Source organism: Montipora capricornis, chromosome 1 (assembly GCF_036669925.1).
Source record: "Montipora capricornis isolate CH-2021 chromosome 1, ASM3666992v2, whole genome shotgun sequence".
Lineage (NCBI taxonomy): Eukaryota > Metazoa > Cnidaria > Anthozoa > Scleractinia > Acroporidae > Montipora > Montipora capricornis.
This window is the reverse complement of record NC_090883.1, coordinates 27,917,482-27,941,478: the sequence shown is the minus strand read 5'-3', so window position 1 is coordinate 27,941,478 and position 23,997 is coordinate 27,917,482. Positions and strand designations below refer to the sequence as shown.

The following is a 23,997-nucleotide window of genomic DNA, read 5'->3' as shown; positions in this document are numbered from 1 at the left end:
TTGGTGACATGCTCGATCAATTGAAACGCTACCACCCTTTCAGTGAGTTTAGACAAAAACGTAAGATTTGAAATAGAACGAAAATTAGCAAAAACCTCAGAATCAAGGTGGGGCTTCTTCAGGAGAGGATTCAGAATGCAAGTTTAAAAGATTCTGGTACCACAGCAGAGCAAATAGACTGATTAATTATCCTAGTCATAACTGGTAGAAGCACTGAAATACATTGTTTCAGAACTGAAGCAGGGACAGGATCTAAAGGACATGACTTAATAGTTGACCTGCCAATTAGCTGCGAAATATCAGAGGACGTAAAAAAAAGTAAATAAACGTATTTGCCAGATCGGTATCAGATTCACAAGTTGAGGATAATCCACAGGCATGTTCCTGTGGAGTAATTTACTTACTGTATTGAATATAGAGTTTGCGAATTGCTACAATCCCGAATAACGCCAGAATAAAACTCCATTTAATTAGTAGTCTTGATCAAATTGTTCACCTTACGGCTCTGCTCTTGGAATCTAAGACGATCACACTCGAGTTTTGAGGAACGCCAACGACGTTCCAAAGCTCTACGACGTCTGTTCTCAGATCGAATTTCGTCGTTGTACCATGAGACGGTAGGCCGAAGTGTGATAGTTTTAGTCCTCAGAGGAGCATAAGTATCCAATGATGACTTCAATGTGTTGTTGTATTTGTTAACAAAGTCAGAAAGATCAGACGTTTCAGCATCCCTCACCAAACTGGAATCCTCAAGGTCGCGACAGAACTCATGAAAGTCGATAGCACGGATCCTACGATAAGACATTGTCCGTCTTTCAGGTGGAAGCTTAGCCAGGCGCAAGGAAACATGAACAGCTAGATGATCAGAGATTAAAGGATCATGAACGAAGCACTGGCCGACTAGGTCATCATTTGCCCTCGTAATAATTAGATCAAGAGTGTTACCATATTTTTGAGTTGAATGGGAGACATGCTGAGTCAGATCAAACATTCAAGTACTTGCAAGAAACGACGAGCGACATCATCTTCTTGATCATCCACATGGAAATTAAAGTCCCCGGCGACGAGGAGAGCACTTGGAGCAAAGACAAGTCCTTCCAAGAAAGAACTAATCTCATCGAGAAATAATCCTACAGTAAAACTGTTGATACAACTAGGTGGCGGTCCATAAATAACAGCAAGCCTTAGATTGTGATTTCTCGCCGACGTGAGCTGGACATTTCCAAATCCTTTACCGTTTTACCCAAAGGGAATGCCAATCGACATGTTAGCGTAAATCACCTTGTGTTACACAGAGGAAAAGCTATACATGGCTGTTTTAGGAGGGAAGGATTAGTACTTAAAAGAACATTAACGAATCCTTAGTCTTCAGTAAATGTATTACTGTTCATCTATGTGGTCCAAAAATGCAAACCAAAATATCTCTAAGCTCAAAAAAGTACAAAACTTTGCTGCAAGAATCATCGTGGGTAAGAAGAAATTTGACCACGTAACACCAGTTCTTGGAGAGCTACAGTAAATTGGATCTGGGTCAGTTCCATGTTATCTTTTAGAGATTGCATTCTGATGTTTAAATGTGCTGGGGGTTAGAATCAGAATATTTTGCTGAAAGGTTGATTGCATGCTCTACATTACATTTTAGAAATAAGGATAGATTACAAATTCCAACATATAAGTCCAAAGTTAGGACAGTGGACTTTCCTTATAGAGCGTAGTGAGTTACACTGTGGAACTTACAGCTGTATACCAAACACCCTCACTGAACATACTAATGTGAGCACCTGCTGGAGCATCTGGCAGGAGCCTGGTCTTATTGAAAGCACTGATGGTTATTTGAAAAAGAACAAAAAGGTTCAAGACATTAAAGAAATCTATTCTTTCTATCAAGTAGTTTTTGTTTCCTGACAGTTTGAATGGCTGGCAAGTTCACAATCCTTCAAACCACACATTGCAAATTTGAAGCATAATTTGATTGGCTCACATTAATTTTATAGTTAATAGAGAGAGAACAAACACGTAAACAAAGGTACAGTAAAATCTGTCTCACTCCTTGGGGGTAAATGGGTTAAAGAGAGAGAACATAAAGAAAAGTACTCCTTGATTGCAGGTTATACGTGGGGAACCCTCTTGGAAAATTAATAAATGTAAGGGTTCCATTTGTTTTCATAATAGCAATGTATTTGTAGGCCACAGAAAACCCTGAGCAAGCCACAGGGAACCTAAGAAAGGGATTGTGTAAATGGCATAATTTGGAATTCCTACATGCAGGAATTCAAAGCCTGTTGAGAGACCTTCTTACATACATGCAAGTCTTGACTTACATTATTTTCAGGAGTGGGAAAACTTGGGAATTCCTGTAGGAATTCTTAAAAAACTAGGAATTCATTTGGCAAAGAGACTGTTACACACAACTTGAGCGTACAATCAGGGCTACTCCTTACCAACCAGATTTTGGAAATCATCTCATTATAGACATTTTTATAACACTTTTTTTGTAATCACAGAATTGATCAAGAAAATATAATAAATCCTAGAGGTCAAAGTCATATTATGAAGCAAGCCAGACCTCACCCGACCTTTAAATTACAACACATACAGTACAATACAATACAATACAACACATACTTAATTGACCACTGCACATAGGGGCTTCTCAAGGCCAATGAAAGACAGTAATGAAATGACAGAACAAAAGTATAATTGTTAAGAATCCCAACTGGTTGAAGGCAAACCAGTTGGCTATTTACAAGTGCAGCCGAGAAGTTGAACCAGGGACTACCAGGAACAAATTCAACAAGTGGTGAGAACGGGTCTTAACCCTGGAAGCTCCAGATCTCAAGACAAGTGCCTTATAAACCACTGGGCCACACACTGTCATCTCAAATTCTATAAATTCTATACATCACACTATCATGCTGAAAACATAATTTCCCCTACCTCCAAATTCACTCAAGGAAAGTTCATCTCCAGATCTTTTGGAAGTTTTTGTCTGCTCATTAATTTTCTGTTCATGGAATGAACCCAATCCGACTGCAGGTAACTGTTCCTCTAATCTTTGTAAATGTACTTTGGCAATATGACTTGAATCCAATCCTGAAAATACCAAAAAATTATTAAATTTAACGTTTTTGCTACTAATAAAAGCTAGGTTCAAACTGGTACCAAAATAACAATAAAATAAAAACACTTCCGAATTCAAAATCCTTTTTGTTCTAGGAATAGTCAAGTTTTTGTAAAACAAAACAATGACAAGTCCCTTCAGTGTGAACATAAATCACATTTACTTAAGAGTCTCTGCAGAAAAAGTACATATAATCATAATTAATTTTATGTGTGAAAAGGTAAAATAAGATCAAAAAACATTGCTGGCAGCATTTCCCGCATAATAGGCCTTATTCCTGCTACATGTAGGCAATGTCAACCAATCTAAGTGGAAGGGAAGGCAACTAAGCATGAAGCAAAGGCAACTGAGCATGTAGTGTCTAAAGGATAAGAACACTACAATGGTAATTACAAGGGAGCCCCTAAATTGGATGTACACATACTTACTGCAGGAGCGAGGGCTTATTAGGGAGAAGAACTCCTAATAATAACACTGGAGCATTTCCTTAACATTTGAGCAACTACACGTCCACATAATGGGACAGAACTCCTTGTGGTTGTCTAAATCTGGAATGAACATTCTTTATCAAAAGCTCCTCCGGGAACAGAAATTTTAATGTCAGAACACGAGAATAGATATTAATTACCATACCATGAACCATACTCCGCAACTTGTCAACAAATGCTTCACATTGTCTTTTCCAACAATACTCCTGACCATAAGCTTCTCTCAGTAATTTGCTTTCTTGAAGGCACACTTTGTGTCCATCACTGACACCCTCAATTGCTTCAGCCCATTTAACAGGATCTTCTGAATCAACTATGCTATATGCTCCCAAGGGAATGCTTTGTACTGTTCCTGCAAACCCTGAATTTCTCCCCACAAGAACTGGTAAACCAGCTGATAGTGCTTCAAGAGCAACAAGACCAAATCCCTCTGATTTTGAAGGCATGATGACAAGATCAACTTCACAAAAGAGATCCTGCATTTTTGCACGGCTCTGTACAAATTTTCGCACTGTCAGCTGCTCAGCAGTAATTCCACAGTTCAGAAGTCTTCTCCTGACCTCATCCTGCTTCCCATCAGGGGCACCCACAAACAGAAGATAATAACGTTTTCCTTTAAGGCGTTGATCAGCAAATGCCTTAACAGCAATGTCATATCCCTTCAGCTCAAAGTCCTCCTCATCTCCACGCCCACACAACAACACCTTGAAATCATCATCACTCTCAACTTTGGCCTGTTGCACTAAACCCCCAAATTCCCTATTAAATAGACCCGGAACTATTTCAAAAATATCCTCATCCTTCTTACACCCCTGCAAATAGGAAGAATAAGCCTTTTTAAGTCTTGGTCCCACTGGAACAACAAGGTCAGCACATTTACAAAGATCAACTTCATTCCAGTGCGTCTGTTCCCCTCTTGAAGTAGGATTATCATACCCCTTATATTTGCTGAGATCTTCTGGAGCAGTATGCACCATGTGCACCCATTTACAATTTTGGAATTGTGGAGAACGTTTTATGATGTTAACTTGCCGGCCAAGTTTCACACCATGGCCAACAACAACATCTATTCTGTGATTGTGAGGTGGGAAGCCCAACCAGTCAAGAGGTTCACTGAAGCCTGGTTGTTTCCCTGCATCAAGAACATTGATCCCATAATCTTGGGCTTCCTTTTTTTCTTCATATTTGCAAGCACCCTCTGGGACCAACACAGAAACTCTGACATTTGGATGTTGTGACAGATGAATTGCAAGCTCTCTGTTTAATGTTGACAATCCCCCAGCCAAAGAATTCCATTCACTCCCTAAAAGAGTAATGTCCAGTGCTTTCTTGCTTTGGGAAAAAATCTCCTCTGCTTCTACAGATACTCCTCCTTGTGACATGATTTCAATTATTGCAATTGACAGACAACTGAAATGGTTAACAATGAATATAGACACTGAGTATTAACAGCGATTACCACATTTTACAGCCAAATGCTCATCCCGATATAAATCATGGTAATTTTGGCAAAGTAACGTTTAGAAAGTCAGTGCTAATAGAGGTGCATGGGCAATGGTCAAGTTATGTTTGCACAAATTTGCCTAATAGTTACTTTCTACACTACACAAAACATAGAATAGAAAAAAGATAATTTGATCACAACTCTTTGTCATTATCCAAACATAGAGGCTTATGGGTTAAAATAAAACACTGACCGACAGTTTAGACGATATTAATGAGCATTGAAAGCCCAACTAACATTATATAAAAAAAATGTAGGTATACAGTGTATCTCTTACCAAACCAGTAAGTGCCAGTACAGTAAAAACCTTTCTTTTTATTTCAAAAATTACACATGCTTTATATCAAATATCCTGACCTACATGTAGCACACAGGTGCAAGGACTCTTACTGCAGTGCCCTGGACCATAATAACAGCTACATGTACCTGTCAGTAACTTTAAAATGATCAACACATAGGACTAATTGTCTACTAATTAAAGTTTTCCATGCGGAGCATGTGAGGGAGGCGTGGTGGCCTCATGGTTAGTGTGTTCGACTCCAGAGCGAGTGGTATAGGTTTGAGCCCTGGCTGGGGACATTGTGTTTTGTTCTTGGGAAAGACAATTTACCCTCACGGTGCCTCTCTCCACCCAGGTGTATAAATGGGTACTGGCAAATTTCATGCCGGGGGTAGCCTTGCGATGGACTAGGATCCCATCCAGGGGGATCAGTAGTAATACTCCTAGTCGCTTCATGCTACGGAAACCTGGGCTACAATCTTGGACAAAATTGTTGAGAAAACTATGCTTTTGGACTAAACTCCGATCACAAGTATGAAACAGAAGCTCTCCTTTTGCCCCCCCCCCTCCCCCCCCCTGATCAATGTTGCTAGACGAAACAAAGCATGTCGAAGCTGGGCTTATCAACATTGGTTGTAGGGGGGAGGGGGATAGCTAATAATGTGCGATATTGAGAACGTAGTGCGCAAAATAACCCCTGTCTTTTATATTCTCAACCCTTTTTGTCCAAGATTGTAGGCTCTGTCACGTTGGGCCACTCGCTCGTAAGCAGACTTATGCAGAGCATGTGAAAGTGGCAATGTGGTTTTTGCAAGGAGAGGCTGTATAAGTTGTTTGTGGGCTGGACTTGAAATCCAGAGTTTCTGTCTCCAGCCTCACTCGGACCACTGGCTGAAGTAGTTTTGAGTTGTCCCTGTTCAGTTTTGCAGCTGCCCTTGTAAATTGCCAACTGGTCTGTCTCCTGCCAGTTGGGATTCTAAAATGAGTGTTGTAATATCATTGTTCAATATTTCATTCACCCTGAAAAGACCCTGAGGAGAGCAGGCAGTAGTGTGCAGGCACTTAAATGCTCTGACTTGCATTTGTGACAAACTAAAGAGATCAATCAAAGGTGCACCGGAAATTAAAGTCTATGCTAAGATTAAATGGCCGCCAACCCACTGAGTGATCATGCAACACATTGCATTTACTTTTTGTTGTGTTTGTGTGCATTGCTCACTGGAAGACCTGCTCGCATACTTTTACTTCATTTGCAAGGGTCCCAGTTACATGACAACTGTCCCAGGATAAATTTAAAGGAATCTCATGACTTAATTATCATAATTAAATAACATAAAATGAAAATTAGGGCCATCTATAACCCTTGGGGTGATGTAGCAGCTCTCGTAACATATAATGCGATTGGCTTGCTATTCTAGCCAAAAACAAACGTCTAGACAATTGAAACAACTGCTCAAGAAGCAAACAAGTTCTTATGTACATCCGCCTGGTTGAAAATGCTCGTACCCGAAGGAAAAATGCAAGAAAAATATGTTGGTAAACAGCTCTTGATTTTCAAATTATCACAAGTAATTCATTTGACAACGGAAGGATCAGTTATCCATCGCTTTTCTTGGTAAAATGACAACTCCTTGACAAATCGTCCCTGGGTCGATTGCGTCTCAAGAGAAATCATCACGATGATGATGATGATCAATTTTATTAATGTGTCGAGAATCTCTAGCGCAGAGCACTAATTGGTGACACAAAAACCGGAAGAAACTTGAGGGACACCATTTCCAAAAACCGTTACCAAAATAAAAGTCAAAGCCGCTAAATATACCTTCTATGACAGCCTTAACAATCCCTGCTAGGTTTTCATCAGCGTTTCCAAGGGATAAGCCCACTTCTAGTTGCAGTAGTGGAATGGTGCTTCCAGAACCAATGAGCCGTGGTGATGTGCTTTGCATCTGAAGATCGCATTAATTAGAATAATCCTGCAGAATTATGACACCCCTCAAATTTCAAAATGCGCTCTTTTTTTCGTTCCCTTTCGTTCTGTTCCAATCTGCTGTAAATTTGCCGGTTTTACACCAGCCGTGCCTTCAGTACGAGAACTTCCGAGTTTCTCGTTTGACTTGTGACTTGACCACTTGACTGATGTTGGCGGCTGGGCTCTGGGAACGAGAGGACTGGCATCCTTCTACACGTAAGTAGGTCACGTAATCTTCTATTTAAACAATAGAGTGTTTCTGTCGAGGAACTATCGGCTAATAGTTGCCCTGCGGAATTTTGATCTTCGTAAAACAAATATTTGCCCGAGAAGCGAAGCTTCGAGGGCAATTATGCTAGTTTTAAGAACATCAAATTTCCAAGGGGCAACTATCAGACCGATAGTTCCGAGACATAAACACTCTTGTCTTTATTGTTCACCACTAAATTTTCTTCCGCGCGCCAGTTGAAAAACAGTCAAAACCCACTTAATGCAGATCAATCAAATATTTATTCATGCGTACAGGCTGTCACAAATGTCAATAATTCACAGCGTACATTGGCTAAAGAATAGCGTACAAGTGTCAACTGTTTTTTCAGCGGACCACTACTATCCATCCGTCCTCGGACGGGCACTATGGGCTGAACTATAATAGCTGGTAACTGCTGCTACCAGGACTTTTTATCGGTTGCGGGAGGGATTCATTCTTATCGTTTTTGCAAATAGGATTTTTATACTTTTCATAATGTCTAATGTTCACATAGTTAGTATTTGTGTATTTTCCGTAAGGGCACACTTAATTTGTCCCGCACCTAGTCCTTCGTTTTGTGTCTTTTTCATATGTATATTTTAGTCTGTTTAGTATTGTAAGCATGGTGAAAGCGATTAAATAAATAAATAAACACGAAGGCTAATGTAGAGTTTAAAGATAAATTTGGAAATGCTTCCCAGCCTGGCAAGCCTGTGCTCGTACGAGACGAAATTTGGAAAAATTTGGAAAATGTGACGAGTTTTAGGAGATGGCGGAGCTGAGCCATTGGTGGAACCATAGCAAATGATGAGTCAGGCTGTTAAATGCGAAACACTGCAGAGCGTACCACGAAACCATCCAAAGGTTGCTGCCGATTTTCCCGCCACACAACAAGAAGCTTCTCCTATGTCTTTGCAATTTTCCACCGGAAGGCCGTCATTTCCAAGGAATTTACTTTTGCCAATTCATTCTTATAGATACCACAGGCAGCCCAAGCCATGAAAAATTAAAATGTTAGCGGCTGATTGCACGGTCAAAGAATCAACAAAAAAAGCAAGCTGACACACCATAACATCAACCGGATGTGGCCAACACATCACGCATATGTTTTCTCAAGCTATTGCACTTAGAAAACATATTTGGGTTTCCTTGGTCGCTCAGCAACTGACAAAAGGAAACGAGACTGAGGCACAACTATGGCAAGCCAATCGCCAACTTTCGATAAATACAAATTCAGCCCTAAACAAAAGACATCATTTCGAAAGTCTCTGCATAGGAGCCAGAAGGCCATCAGGCCGGAGCTTATCCTGGTTTCCATGGCATGAATTAAAGCGACTAGGAGTATTTCTACTCCCCCTGGGATGGATGGGAAGAAGGTCTACGAAAAGCACTTATGTCCAGTAAAGACACGTTAAATGCACGTCCAATTTTGACATCCATCACCAAGTGTCCCTTTAGTCTAAGGCCCTGCCAAACGAGAGCGAGAGTTTGGCCAGGAACTCTCATCGACTCTCGAGAGCTCTCACCGAATTTGGAACGTGCTCAAATTTTTCATGAGAGTTGGCTAGAGTTTTGTCTCGTTTGGCAGCGCACGAGAGTTTGAGCGAGAATTTTGCGGTCAGCAATTCAAAATCAAATCAAATCAAAACTTTGTTTCATCACGGAGTCCATTTCACTAAGAAGTGCTGTCCCATGCAGCCGTGTTTTACACCTACGATTTCTAATAAAAGTTATAGAATAACAGACTACAATTAAAAATATTATTTATCTAAATGCTAAAATTGTAATTTACTTACAACTTTAATTTACCGTAAACACCGGCGTATAAGCCGCACCCCGAGTTTAGCAACTTAGATTTTGGAAAAAAAAATTTTTGAAAGAAATTAAAATAAATCAAAAGTGGAGTCTTGACAAAGATATCTTACATGTAAATGCACTGTTTCTTCAAGTTTCTTGCACGTGTCAACCCGCGTATTAACTCACTAACATTTATTTTTTTTCTACTCTTACCTATAATTTTGACTCTCTAATAGTATGAAAATCCGACTAGGACATAAATTTGATCTTTCTCTGGCAAGTCTTACAGCATAAGTCTTACAGCATAACTTAATCCATTGTCGGATTTAACATTATAACGATTACATAAATAAATAGATAATTAATAAATTAATTAATTAACTAATGCAGGAATATTATTCAAACTACTGGTCTGCTTTGCTTCGCTAGGCAGACTGTTCCAAGTAATGGCACCCGTGTAACGGAGACTCTCTTTAAGAGCTTCTGAGTTCGGTCTTGGGATGAACAGATTTAGCTCTGAGTCACGAAGATTTTATCTAGGGATAGTATTAGTATTCGCGAATCTTGCGGATATATACTCAGGCAGTAAATCGTTCACTGCTTCAGTTGAACATAAGAGTTTTCATTTGTTTGGACCGTTTGTCAGCGAGCCTCGTCCAGTTTAGGTCCGAAAGAATGTGAGAAGATCTTACATCCCAGTCAGCACCGGCTATTATGCAAGCAGCTCTGTTTTGTAATTTTTCGTTAAGGACGGTGCCTACTATTGTTACTGCGCATACGTTCTGCGCGTCTCGAGATACTCGAATTTCCTATCGGCGGTGCTTATTAATACCTGCATATTTTTGCGCTGTTCAAAACTATGCGGAGAAAGCAGAACTTAGCAAGTGCTCTTGCTATCCAAAAAGAAAATTGGGGGTAACCATACATTTTCCAGAGATAATTAAGCTTCAATTTGGCAAAGAACGCCATACATTGCTTTGTATTTTAAAGCATTTTACAAATATTTTTGGTTCATTATCTTCGAAAAATGCGTGGATACCCCCAAATTTGTTTTTGGATTTTAATAATACTGGTTAAGATCTGCTTTTCCCACATATTCAGGAAACCGCGCAAAAATACCTTTGAATTAGTAGGCACCGTCCTTAGCCAGTACCGATGCCACCCCAGGCAGCACTAGAATAATCAAGATGTAGTAAAATGAGAGATTTGTAGATTGTTATGAGCATTATTATTATTATTGTTGGGGGCATAGTGGCTTAAGTTTTCTTAGAGCTGCAAGTACTTTTGAAACCTTTCCGTTAACATCAAAGATATGGGGACCCCAAGATAGCGTTTCATCCACCTGTATACCATCCAAGGCATTTATGTTCTGTGTTACTAGGTAGTATCGAAATTTTGTGCCGAGTCCCGATGAACAAGCATTTAGTTTAGACAACATTAAGACTTCGGCGATTAGAATCAAGCCATTGTTTAAGGTTGCCTAAGTCACGTGTTAGGGATGGGTACAACTCATCAGGATCTTTTGATGCATAAGTAAGGTTAGTATTGTCGGCATATATTCTTACATCAGACAGAAGGTTACAGCTAGGCAAGTCGTTGATGTATAATAAGAATAATACAGGTCCAAGTTCGAGCCCTGGGTGACCCCACACCGCAGTTATTGTTTCTCCAAGCGGGCTCAGATAAAAAGGGAAAATTAATAATATGTCGTCGGATTTGAGAACCAAGAAAAACGCCAAAGCTGAATATACCGGCTGGCTAGTCGCCACATTTACGTCAGAAAGGGTTTTCCCAGACTCTCTCTTTTGTATGCACTTGAAACTCTCGACAAACTTTCGTTAACTCTCGCTCTCGTTTGGCCAACACCGATCACTCTCATCGACTCTCATGAGCTCTCAAGAGTTTCAGCTTTCAACAGCTCTCGCTCTCGTTTGGCCAGGGCTTAAGCCTTTGCTACCTATTTCTAACAATAAGGTAAGTGGGAGGGTTAGGGCTAATTGTTTTGGTGAGGGTAAAAATGAAGCGAGTTATCTTTACTTGACGCGCAGCATTTGAGGGACACTTTGTGACTTGTGTATTCCGAGACATGAGTGATGTTAAAATAAGTCAGTTCGGAGTTTCAAAAACACACGTGTGCGCGTCGGGATAAAAACAAGCATCTTTTGTTATGGAAATTGATTGCAGAAATTTGCACTCAAAATCTTTTGTATTTTTAATATATGCTTGATTTTATCCCGACGGGCGCACGTGTTTTTTGAAACTCCGAACTGGCTTATTGGGGAGAAGAGGAAGGGGACACTTTGTGACGCATATTGAAACCCTCGGGCATATAATTAGGGTCAATCCTGGACCAAATCGTGTTCCGCCGCGTGGGGTAACGGGTAACGCATTCAGCAAGAAAATAGATAATAGGTTCTCATTGGTCACGTTCCTCTTAATTGTTTTAGCATGTCATTTGATGCCTGTAGGACGTTTACAGACAATTTGCTGCAAAGTTGCAATTCAAAATGTGCTCTTAAGTCAAATCGAAATAACTGGACGTAGAACGATTACCAAGATACGGAAAAAAACTTCAAACTTCCCAAGGGATATTGAGAACTAAAAGAACTTTATTTTCACTCGATAGTGTTTAAAGCTGAATAGCTTGTGGGGTGCTGCGCAAATTAAATCAAATCGAATTAACTCATATCAAATCATATTGGTTTTTGAGGAGAGAAGAGTACCCCAAGAAAAACCTCTCGGTGCAGAGTACAGAACCGACAAACTCAACCCACATATGACACCAGATATGGGAATCGAACCCGGGTCACATTGGTGGGAGGTGAGTGCTCTCACCACTCGACGTCTTTCTGCACATTTTTCCCGACATAAAAGTAGGCTGCGTAGCTGGCGGGATACTTTATTGCAGGATTAAACACACGGAAGTTAGTCGATAGTCGCATGGTTGTGTTTTGGCGGCAAGTGGAAATCCAAGACTAGTAGACCTCATGCCAGTCGCGGCCTACACGCGGCCAAGGCCGTCGTGCTCGCGAGTGTTTAAATAATCCTGCGAGAGAATATCCCTCCAGCTACGCAAGCTAAGAGTCAGCAGAATTAACGATTACGTGCCGACGCACACTGAAAGCGGGTTTATTGATAATGATAATTTCTTTCTTTTCCAAACAAGAAAAAAAAACGTATATAAATGAATTAGTTATCTACTCCCAATGTTAGTTTCGACTCTCAACTTGTGGTAGCTTCCTTAATTCCAAACCTGCTTATCACCCCCACCCCCTCCCCCATCCCTCCCTCGCCGGCATTTGTCAGCCATTTTCTTCACTTTTGCTTCCCCAGGCCGGGTCATTTGCTAAGACTGCGTTCCATTGCCTTATTCTGGAATTCGAACGGGAAAGTTTACTTGTACAAATTAGCTATTGGAGAATTTTAATATTTTGGAAAGGAGACCATAACCAGGAGCCTTCAACTCCAATACTTGGTCTACTGATGGAACGGCATTTTTCATAGATGAAGCTATTTTTAGATATGTTCTTAAAGGGGACTGTGTCACGAAATTTAGTTAAGCGACAGGTCACTGGCAGCCAAATCAAGTGAAACGTAAAAATAGTTACTTCAAACATTGAAGGAAGATTTGAATAAGACAGCAAATACGAAGGGGGTTTAGGGATTGGAAAAATTGAAGAAGATTTAAATGGATTGCAATTGGGCTTAATTTTTGAAAACTGTTCAGCTTAACAGTTTTTCAAAGTTTACCTGTGTTGTTTGTAACTTAAATTATGTATGCTCGACAGACATGTATTTTTGTTACGAATCCTTGAGATATGTTGTTTAAAAGTAATTTCTGTGTTAACGTTAAGTCACATAGCGAGTAGGGGTGAGTAATTGGTAGCAACACAAAAATAGCTCCATTGCCATAACACAGCACCTTTAAATACGATTTAGCTTGCACGAGTGACTGTTCTCAATCGCACGGGTAACAAATTCTCATGCAAGACTTGTGATTGGCTGGAAAGGTTTGGTTTTGCGGGAAAAAATATAAATCAATCTAAATATAACGACTCCGTCTGTAAAAAATGACATTCCACCTGCGCAATGAAGTTGTATTCTCCTACTAGGACTGGTGTGTTCCTGTACCACTTCAGATTTTTAAGATTGTTGTTGTTGTGACGTCTGATAAGTAACAAAACAACAATTTCAAATAACAGATATCACTCATTTATCTTGCCTTAATTTGTTGAAACGTTGACAACGCTATCCACGAGATTCATCGGTCACTCCACGTTGGATAAGCCACCCTACAGATTGTCATTTATCCAATGAATTGTGCTTTCTACCTTTCGAACTTGAGCTTAGCTAAAGAACCGCCCCATGTCATTTCCTCTTTGAGATAGAATACCTCTTCCACATTTTACTCGTCGACTTTTTACAGGTGCACCGAACGAAAATTATTTCCAAGATGCATAATAATAGGTCAAAAACGTACATGAAAACGCGAAGGAGTTCTTTGATTTTGCTATTAAAAAAAAGTGTTCCGCACCCCCAGGATGATTATGAGCAATGATTGCTCCCATGCAGCTAGATAGTGAGAGAAACTCCTAGCGAACCGACCTGGTGTCACTATTTCCCAGCCAGTAAATAACTTTGTGAATCTAAAGCTCTCGCCAAATCGGTCAAAACGGCTCTTTTTTTTTGCACTGCGATAAGTTGAACCAGCGGTAAGCTTCTCGTGCGCAAGTTCTCCTGCAGTCCACCCCAGTTTCTGTTCTCATCCAGCCAGCACGGATTGAAGTGCTAAAGATATTTCAAGTTTCCCAGCGAAAGAGTAAGAAAATTAATGACTTAGCAGCCAACTTTAAAATTTCAACTGCGAAACAGATATTTTGGGCAACCCTATCGTAGGGTGCCCCTGCTTTTACAGGATGGTTGTTAGTTTGCGTAGCAAGCGTTTTCGTACAAACAAAGGGATCATGAAGGTCTTGGTTCGTACGGGATCACTTGCTATCCAAACAACATTTCCGTCACGTGAACCAAGTGTGGAGGCTCCCACAAGTCTCTCGGACTCCAGTGGCCAGATTGTGATCACCCCAGGGCCAACTGGAAGGCTGAAGAAAGGATCTCCGTCAGATTAAGGAAAATTTGTAGGAAAAGAAAAGAAAATTTGTAGCACAGAGAAACTGATATATTATTTTATCATATGACCCGTACGGCCCCGCGCGCGCTTTCATTGCAAAACTATTGAGTAAAGCCCCGTATGAGGGCCGTACGCGATGGCGCGAGCAGGGCCGGAGAAAGCCGTCCGGCCCTGCTAGGATCGCGTACGGCCCTCATACGGGGATTTTCTTAATAGTTTTCCAATGAAAGCGCGCGCGAGATGCGAACTAAAACAACTTTGTTGTTAAATAAATCACAACTTTTCAAAATGATCGAGGTAAGTTAATTTTCTTAATTTTTTTACCCGAAAAAAAAAAAAAAAAAGGAAAAGCGCGCTGGTCATATGATAAAATGCTTGACTGAGTTGGGTCGGGCCGGACGGGAAAATATTTGGCCCTCGGCCATGGCGCTCGGTCCGTAAGCCATGACCTCGGGCCAAATATTTTCCCGTCCGGCCCTCCCACTCAGTCAATAAGTACATAAAACTCAACACCTAGACTGGACGCTAGTCCATTTACCTTTCCCGCATATGAAAGTTCCACCTCACGGCCTTTGATTGCTTCAATACTGTGAATACTGTGGAAATTAAGTTTCTTTTTTCCATTTACTTTCTCGAAGGTTGAGCGGTTTGACGGCATTTTCAGGTCTTTCAAGGGGAGATGATAATCTGAGGCTGACGTTACTTGATGATTCGTGTCACGATACAATGATCTTTTCTCGTTTAGGAACCACGGCCCGCACGGGCCTGGGAACAACTTCCTTCCCAGTGCCCGCTCCACTGAAACTTCGTGCTTCCGTTTAAAGTGTTTCTGGTTGCATTCTCTCACGGTGTTTGTAGTTTTATTCAGCTAGTTCGTCGGTTTCTCGCTGTACTGGAGAACCACTCACGAAAGTCTCCACCTGTACTTTATTGCACTGCTTTACTTTATCCTAGCTTTTGTCATTTTCCTTACACCAACCTTGTTTTGAACACAAATTTACTATCCAGTTTTTACCGGTACAATTTTGTCGAATTTGTGCCTGGTTGACTGACTTCGCCTCGAACGCGATAACTCGTGAGGGAAAACCATAGGGCGCCAACACGTGAGAACAATGTGTAAGTTTCATATTCATGTCAATTAATTTAGAACAGCACCAGTACCACCCGGTTTGGGCCTAAAAGTTTCAGATTCTCCATTCGATCCTTGCTTTAAAGTAGTATCATGGTAATTATCCGTTTTACTTTGACCATAAATTTACCAAATCAATTTTCAGTGACTTTTTCATTCTGAAATTGCTCCTGAAGTTTATCTACCGACGTTTTCAAGTTGGCATTCCTCTTGGGTACGCGTAACCAAAAACACTTAAGAATGGTTCTGTGAGCTACAATAGCCGGCCGTTTTGAAAAAAAAATTAGCGATTAACTTTCGTTTGCCACCGATAAGTAGGTCTCCTTTGCCTTCCATATTTTGACTAACAATCCATGACACTGCATACCCTTTAAGTAGCATTCGATCTGCCTATGCTCATCTGTAGTTCAAATTTCTTTCGTATATTAAGGATCTTCATATTTAGAGCTACATCCCTATATTTTACGCCCACAAACAGATAACTTTACAGATGAAATGCCTATACCAAGTAAAAAAAAGTTGGATCAAGAAGATCCACATACATAATTTGCGACAGCAAATAAATACGACGAGAACAAATATTGCTATACCTTGCCACAAAAAAAGAAACAAATACGGCCGCAAAGCCCACTTTCTCCACTGTAAGCGCAATTGATCTTTAGGCCCCAGTTGCTCAAACGATGGATAGCGCTATTCGCCGGATATCCACCTTTTTTGAGCAACTGGGTTCCAAAATGATAATAATGCTTTGAAATTTACATCATCCTAGCGTTGACAGATGAACGGCAACCAGTGAGAGCTGGTAAGGAGTTAATAAAGCTGTTGCTTTACTTGCACGGTGTACGAAGGAATACAATAATTCTTTTATGTACCAATATTGCGATTTGGAACTGGGGTTAAGGTGCCCTGTTGAAGGATGTGAACATTCTTGCATATTTTGGTTTTACAGGAAAATCCGCTTTTATCAAACGCGTTGATGAAGGTCGAATTACCACCGTGATTGATTTGGAAATCTGACGTTTCGAACGTTAGCCTTTCGTCTCTGACGATCACTTTTCCATTTCCTCTATAACACGCACTTCAAAAGGGAAGTGATGACTGGTTTTGTACGACATTCATCGCACCCAGACTGCATTTGGTAAGAGAGACCGGCTTCTTGCACAGTAGTCAGCTGTTTTTACAACTATACGAAATATTTCAGCACAAATTTCGATCAGGTGAGACGTTCACGTGTACAAGTTGATGTAAATTGACGATTTGCCCCAGTTTTATTCCCACTAGCTCCTGCACGAGACCGCCATAAACTAGCCCCCACCCCACCCCCACCCCGTACTTAAGAACTTGAACTTAGACATGGTCATGCCCAAGTTGATAGTAGCTGGTATAACTGAAAACCTTCTTCCCCTTAACAAAGGACAAAGAATGTAAATAATTGCATTTTAATAGCAGAAAAACAAATTATAATCGGGAGGATTGATAATTTGTCGGTACCTCAAAAAGAATAACGAGGGGTTGAAACTTTGTTGTCGTCTGTCAAGAAAAAATCTGAAACCCCAGTGGGAAAAAATCACTAACCTCAAAACACAGAAAGAGAAGAAGAACTTGGACTTTCTTCAGTTCCCGATATTTCCAACGCATTCTTCGAAAAATATACCATGGCATTCAAAGACTTGAAAGCGTAACATAGCGGTAAAAGCTAAAAAACGGTTGTTACTCTTAGATTCGATTAGCGAAACCACTCTCGATATGATCGAGAAGCGTGGCACTGGAACGGATCAAGGTGCAAGTAAGCAGGTTCAGGGAAACCGAAAATTCGCCTGTTCGATATACACATAGTTTGATGCAGGAAACGAGGCAAAAAATAAACCAGGGATTCGTTTATTTTAAGGTTAAGAGGATAAAGCGAACACTGTCATTTCCCCGCAGAGTGGTCATAACTCCACAAGGATGAGAAGAAAGCTGTTACGAGACCAGCTAACGTTAGCCAATTCGTCCTACGGGACAGGGCCTGAAAGCGCGCACACGCCAATAGACTTCACCGTTACCAATCGATAGTTTATTTACCCACATGACGTCTAAAAAAGCTCGTTCAAAATACGTACTTGCTACTGAAAGGTACAAGAGTAAATGAAATCTTATACTTAACTACAACTACATATTACAAGCCATCAAATTCCATCACTATTTCTATAATAACCCAAGTTATTCTCGCATTTTGATTGGTTCTTGCCATGATCTATTAGAGGACAGACGCACAATTGACGTCACCATCAGCTTCTATGCGAATAAAGTTTAATTCTTTATTATATAAAACAAATACATTTCATGTTGCCGCGCGTGTGGTAAGAACATCAGTGACACACTCGGCTATCGCCTCGTGTGCCACTTTTTTGTTGTTACCAGATTTTGACGTCATCTGTGATCTATTACTGAACAGACGCACGGCAACATGGAATCTATTTGTTAAATACATCATTACAACACAATTAAAATGCACTATATGTACAAAAAGAAGATAATCGTCATAACACAACCACTTATAAAATTGCATAAACAATTTAGACACCTTAAATTGAATATCGTTAACTTTCCTCATAAATGTCTCAAGGTTTTCGTGTGCAAGTATACGTATTCCTTATTCAATAAATATTGAACTTAGGCCGCCTTATATTAACCCCACTAACTCTTAAATGATAGTTTGACTCTCTGACAAATTCTTCTGTGCTCTAACGTATTAATATTTAACGTGATGATTTGCCGTATCGTCGAAGGAACCTCAAGATATAAAAAAAAAATACACGTTAAATTGTTTTTACTTGGGTTCTATCAACAGCCGAAAGGAGAGGGATGCAACTCGAAATATGGCGTCACAAAGGTTTTATATAGACTTATCATAACATCAGCTGGCACAAAGCGGCTAAAGAGCCGATGATTAAGTGTATGCCTTCTTGAGCTGCGGCGCACGGACAAAGCAACTGCATGGTTTGACGGAAGGGGGAGGAACAGAGTAGGGAGGAGGGAGAAATGGCCCAAAAAAAAATTGGGAGGGAGAAATAGGGGGAAAAAGTATCCATCACGCTTAACAGCGATGTAAGTGGTGATATTGACGATTTGGATGAATGAGCGACAGTAAGACGAAGCATGTGTTTCAACCCACGAAAATGGTATTGTTAAAAAAGTGGCAAGGTAATCATAAATATGCTCATTCCGTGACATAAATTCAAATTAGCTTGCACCTTGTTTGTTCTTTTTCTTTTGCTTCTTTAGTCATTTCCGGTTGTTGAGTAACTCGAGCTTGTGACTCTTCCTCGCGTGAAGATAACTCTTGTTGTTTCTTCATTAAGACCTCTTTGCTCCGCCATTCCTCTTCAGCCTTTTGCAAATCCTCTTCTAAGCTTTTGTCGCTGTCCCAACGCACTAAAGAAGTTTCAACCTCTGAGAAAGACTCAACCTCTAATAAATCTTTTGTTGGCTGAATATCACGAGGGGTCTTTCCATTGTAGTTCCTAAGGTGGATATTGCATCCGGATTTAATCAACAACTGTGAAATGTCAGGAAATCCATACAGAGCGCATAGATAAAGAGGAGTATTTCCTTCGGCCCAGTCTCGAATATTCGCATTCGCCTTGTTTTTAAGCAATAGTTTGACCAGAGGTACGTCCTTTTGGGCGACTGCTTTATGAAGAGGGGATTCTCCCGACAGGTCTCGAATATTTACAAACGCCTTGTTTTCAAGTAATAGCTTCACGAGAGGTACGTCCTTTTGGGTGACTGCTTTATGAAGAGGGGTTTCTCCCGACCGGTTTCGAATATTCACATCCGCCTTGTTTTCAAGCAATACCTTGATGAGAGGTTCGTCCTTTTGGGTGACTGCTTTATGAAGAGGGGTTTCTCCCGACCTGTCTCGAATATTCACAGTTGCCTTGTTTTCACCTTGATGAGAGGTTCGTCGTTTTGGGTGACTGCTTTATGAAGAGGGGTTTCTCTCAACCAGTCTGGAATATCCATATCCGCCTTGTTTTCAAGCAATAGCTTGGCCAGAGGTTCGTCCTTTTGGGTGACTGCTTTATAAAGAGCTAGGGGTTTCTCCAAATCGGTCTCCAATATTCACAACCGCCTTGTTTTCAAGCAATACCTTGACGAGAGATACATCCTTTTGGGTGACTGCTTTATGAAGAGGGGTTTCTCCCGACCAGTCTCTAATATACACACTCGCCTTGTTTTCAAGCAATAGCTTCACAAGAGGTTAGTCCTTTTGGGTGATTGCTTTATCAAGAGGGGTTTTTCCCGACCAGTCTCGAATATCCACATCCGCCTTGTTTTCAAGCCATAGCTTCACGAGAGGTTCGTCCTTTTGGGCGATTGCTTCATCAAGAGGGGTTTTTCCCGACCAGTCTCGAATATCCACATCCGCCTTGTTTTCAAGCAATAGCTTCACGAGAGGTTCGGCCTTTTGGGCGACTGATTTATGAAGAGGGCTTTCTCCCGACCGGTCTCGGATATTCACATCCGCCTTGTTTTCAAGTAATAGTTTGATGAGAGGTACATCCATTTGGGTGACTGCTTTATGACGAGGGGTTTCTTCGATTTCGTCTTGAATATTCACATCCGCCTTGTTTTCAAGCAATAGCGTGACGAGAGGCACGCCCTTTTGGATGACTGCTTTGTGAAGAGTATCCACGAATATCCACATCCGCCTTGTTTTCAAGCAATAGCTTCACGAGAGGTTCGTCCTTTTGGGTGATTGCTTCATCAAGAGGGGTTTTTCCCGACCAGTCTTGAATATCCACATCCGCCTTGTGTTCAAGCAATAGCTTGACGAGAGGTTCGTCCTTTTGGGCGACTGCTTTATGAAGAGGGCTTTCTCCCCACCGGCCTCGGATATTCACATCCGCTTTGTTTTCAAGCAATAGCTTCACGAGAGGTTCGGCCTTTTGGGCGACTGCTTTATGAAGAGGGCTTTCTCCCGACCGGTCTCGGATATTCACATCCGCCTTGTTTTCAAGTACTAGTGTGACGAGAGGTACATCCATTTGGGTGACTGCTTTATGACGAGGGGTTTCCTCCTTTTCGTCTTGAATATTCACATCCGCCTTGTTTTCAAGCAATAGCGTGACGAGAGGCACGCCCTTTTGGATGACTGCTTTGTGAAGAGGGGTTTCTCTTGACCAGTCTCGAATATCCACACCCGCCTTGTTTTCAAGCAATAGCTTGACGAGAGGTACTTCCTTTCGGGTTACTGCTTTATAAAGAGTGGTTTCTTCTGACCAGTCTCGAGTAGTCACCTTGCTTCTCAGTTTGGTGTGAAATCCAGCATTAACAAGCAACTGTGAAATGTCGAAGAAGCCTTGACAGACAGACAACCACAGCGGTGAATTTCCCTCATTGTCCTGAATATTCACATCAGCTCCATGCTCCAAAAGTCTTAAATATCCACATCCTCCTTGTTTTCAAGCAATAGCTTGACGAGAGGTTCGTCCTTTTGGGCGACTGCTTTATGAAGAGGGGATTCTCCCGACAGGTCTCGAATATTTACAAACGCCTTGCTTTCAAGTAATAGCTTCACGAGAGGTACGTCCTTTTGGGTGACTGCTTTATGAAGAGGGGTTTCTCCCGACCGGTCTCCAATATTCACACCCGCCTTGTTTTCAAGCAATACCTTGACGAGAGATACGTCCTTTTGGGTGACTGCTTTATGAAGAGGGGTTTCTCCCGACCGGCATCGAATATTCACATCCGCCTTGTTTTCAAGCAATACCTTGATGAGAGGTTCGTCCTTTTGGGTGACTGCTTTATGAAGAGGGCTTTCTCCCGACCGGTCTCGAATATTCACATCCGCCTTGTTTTCAAGCAATAGCTTGACGAGAGGTACGTCCTTTTGGGTGACTGCTTTATGAAGAGGGGTTTCTCCCGACCGGCATCGAATATTCACATCCGCCTTGTTTTCAAGCAATACCTTGATGAGAGGTTCGTCCTTTTGGGTGACTGCTTTATGAAGAGGGGTTTCTCCCAACCAGTCTGGAATATCCATATCCGCCTTGTTTTCAAGCAATAGCTTGGCCAGAGGTTCGTCCTTTTGGGTGACTGCTTTATAAAGAGGGGTTTCTCCAAATCGGTCTCCAATATTCACAACCGCCTTGTTTTCAAGCAATAGCTTGACGAGAGATACATCCATTTGGGAGACTGCTTTATGAAGAGGGGTTTCTCCGTTTTCGTCTTGAATATTCACCCTGTTTTCAAGCAATAGCGTGACGAGAGGCACGTCTTTTTGGATGACTGCTTTGTGAAGAGGGGTTTTTCTTGACCGGTCTCGAATATCCACATCCACCTTGTTTTCAAGCAATAGCTTCACGAGAGGTTCGGCCTTTTGGGCGACTGCTTTATGAAGAGGGCTTTCTCCCGACCGGTCTCGGATATTCACATCCGCCTTGTTTTCAAGTAATAGTTTGACGAGAGGTACATCCATTTGGGTGACCGCTTTATGAAGAGGGTTTCTCCGTTTTCGCCTTGAATATTCACATCCGCCTTGTTTTCAAGCAATAGCGTGACGAGAGGTACTTCCTTTTGGGTTACTGCTTTATAAAGAGTGGTTTCTTCCGACCAGTCTCGAGTAGTCACCTTGCTTCTCAGTTTGGTGTGAAATCCAGCATTAACAAGCAACTGTGAAATGTTGAAGAAGCCTTGACAGACAGACAACCACAGCGGTGAATTTCCCTCATTGTCCTGAATATTCACATCAGCTCCATGCTCCAAAAGCAGTCCAGTCACCATATAATTATTGCTAGAAGCTGCAAAAAGCAAAGGTCCATGTTTACCTGGGGCTGTTTGAGCATTGACGTCTGCCCCAAGATCAATCAGGGTCTCGATTAACACACCAGAGGACATCCCACTCGCCAACAGCAATGGTGTGATGTTGCTCTTTGCAGCGACATTGACATCAATACCATCATTCAAAACGAGCTCAATCACCTTTTCTACATCACCGCTCTTGGCGCACGAGTGCAGCTCATTTAGTGTTTCATCAATCTCAACCAATCTTTGGTACAGTTTTTCAATATCAGCATGACCTGGTTTTCTGCAATCAAGGGCTGATAGAATATCAACTGCTGATTTGCCACGGAAAATGGACGCGTTATTACTTATTGTTTGAGATTTCATCTCTTCCACAAAGTTCTCTAGATAGTTACTTGCTTTATAAACACTGTCATAGTCTCCCTGTAAGACAGCTGCCTGTAGTAGATTAAATCCTGAATAGCTGTCCGTACGCAAAAAAGCTCTTTTTGTAGATGTCCTGAGACTGAGCTGCAACAAAACGTGTCAAGCATCCATTAACTTCGTAACGACAGTATTACGCCTAGGATAACGAGGCCCATGGAAGCCTTTCCTTTGAATTAGACTTTTTGATAAAAGCCCCCTCTTCTTCCTTTGGGACATTTATGCATCTCAGTTGACCATCTCTATTTTAGTTAGGAAAATGGTTTGAGTTTGGTTGAAAAACCAGTTTACATTTTTCGTATTTAAGTGACGTATTTACATTCGGCGGAACTAACCTGTTACTGGCAGTGACAGAATGTAAATATTAGTGAGCTTAAGCACGCGCGTTTTTGAGACGCGAACGGAAACCGGAAGAGAAAAGCTTAGAGATAGCCTTAGTTAAAGACTTGTTCAGTTGTTTTGCCTCATTCAAGGTGACCAGTTGCTAACCCTGTGTACAATAGTACAATGGGCAATTTGCAGCTTGCGATCACTTGGTACAAAAACCGCCATACTGGAGAGCAAATTGAGCACTAGGTCATCTAAAACAAAGAAAACTTAAATTAAGTTGGTTTGGTTTAGATATTCCTGTGTGCAATTTGCTCTCCAGTATGTTGGCTTTTGTACCATGTGATCGCCAGATGCAAAGGGCCCATTTGCTAACCAGAAGTGTAGACTTGAGAACTGTTTGACTAATATGCGGAGGCGGTCATAGAAGTAAGTGTGCAGATAATTTTACTGGGTCGTTTCTTGTAATTTTTCTATTCATTTTCTACATTTGTAAGGGCGCGCATTTACGGACCTTTTACTCTACATTTCAGATCGAAGTTTTTGTATTTTATTACAATACGATTCTCATCTTCTTATTTGGCGTCAACGGAAGGAGGGTTTTGAACTATTACAGTTCTCGCGTCCAATAGACAGCTAATGTGCCGTGTTGAGGTTGGACTGTTGTAATGTACTCATCTCAGCTCTCGAACTTCGAACAGTTCACTTTTACTAACTTAAGGCTTTTTTGTTGATTAAAATGCACCTAAACCCAAGTATCTTTCGTTCCTTATATAAATCAATATA

The 23,997-nt window shown here is 41.2% G+C and overlaps 3 protein-coding genes across 3 annotated transcripts in view; all 3 read right to left on the bottom strand.

The window, feature by feature from the left end:
- The window catches only part of LOC138013886 (serine/threonine-protein phosphatase 6 regulatory ankyrin repeat subunit A-like), a 133,643-nt gene that overhangs the window by 83,358 nt on the left and 26,288 nt on the right, over positions 1-23,997 (bottom strand). The gene's annotated exons all lie outside the window — the stretch shown is intronic.
- On the bottom strand, positions 18,719-22,051 carry LOC138049361 (ankyrin-1-like; the record flags this gene model as incomplete). The annotated part of the gene is made up of 4 exons (XM_068895613.1): positions 18,719-19,568; positions 19,661-19,767; positions 20,361-21,059; positions 21,107-22,051. Coding segments are annotated over 4 exons (2,430 nt in total), but the record flags the coding sequence as incomplete, so codon positions are not given.
- The window catches only part of LOC138037520 (poly [ADP-ribose] polymerase tankyrase-2-like), a 3,845-nt gene continuing 1,891 nt past the window's right edge, over positions 22,044-23,997 (bottom strand). The window contains exon 3 of the mRNA XM_068883437.1: positions 22,044-22,971. Coding sequence (XP_068739538.1) covers positions 22,087-22,971 — 885 coding nt within the window. The 3' untranslated portion in view covers positions 22,044-22,086. The remainder of the gene's footprint in view (positions 22,972-23,997) is intronic.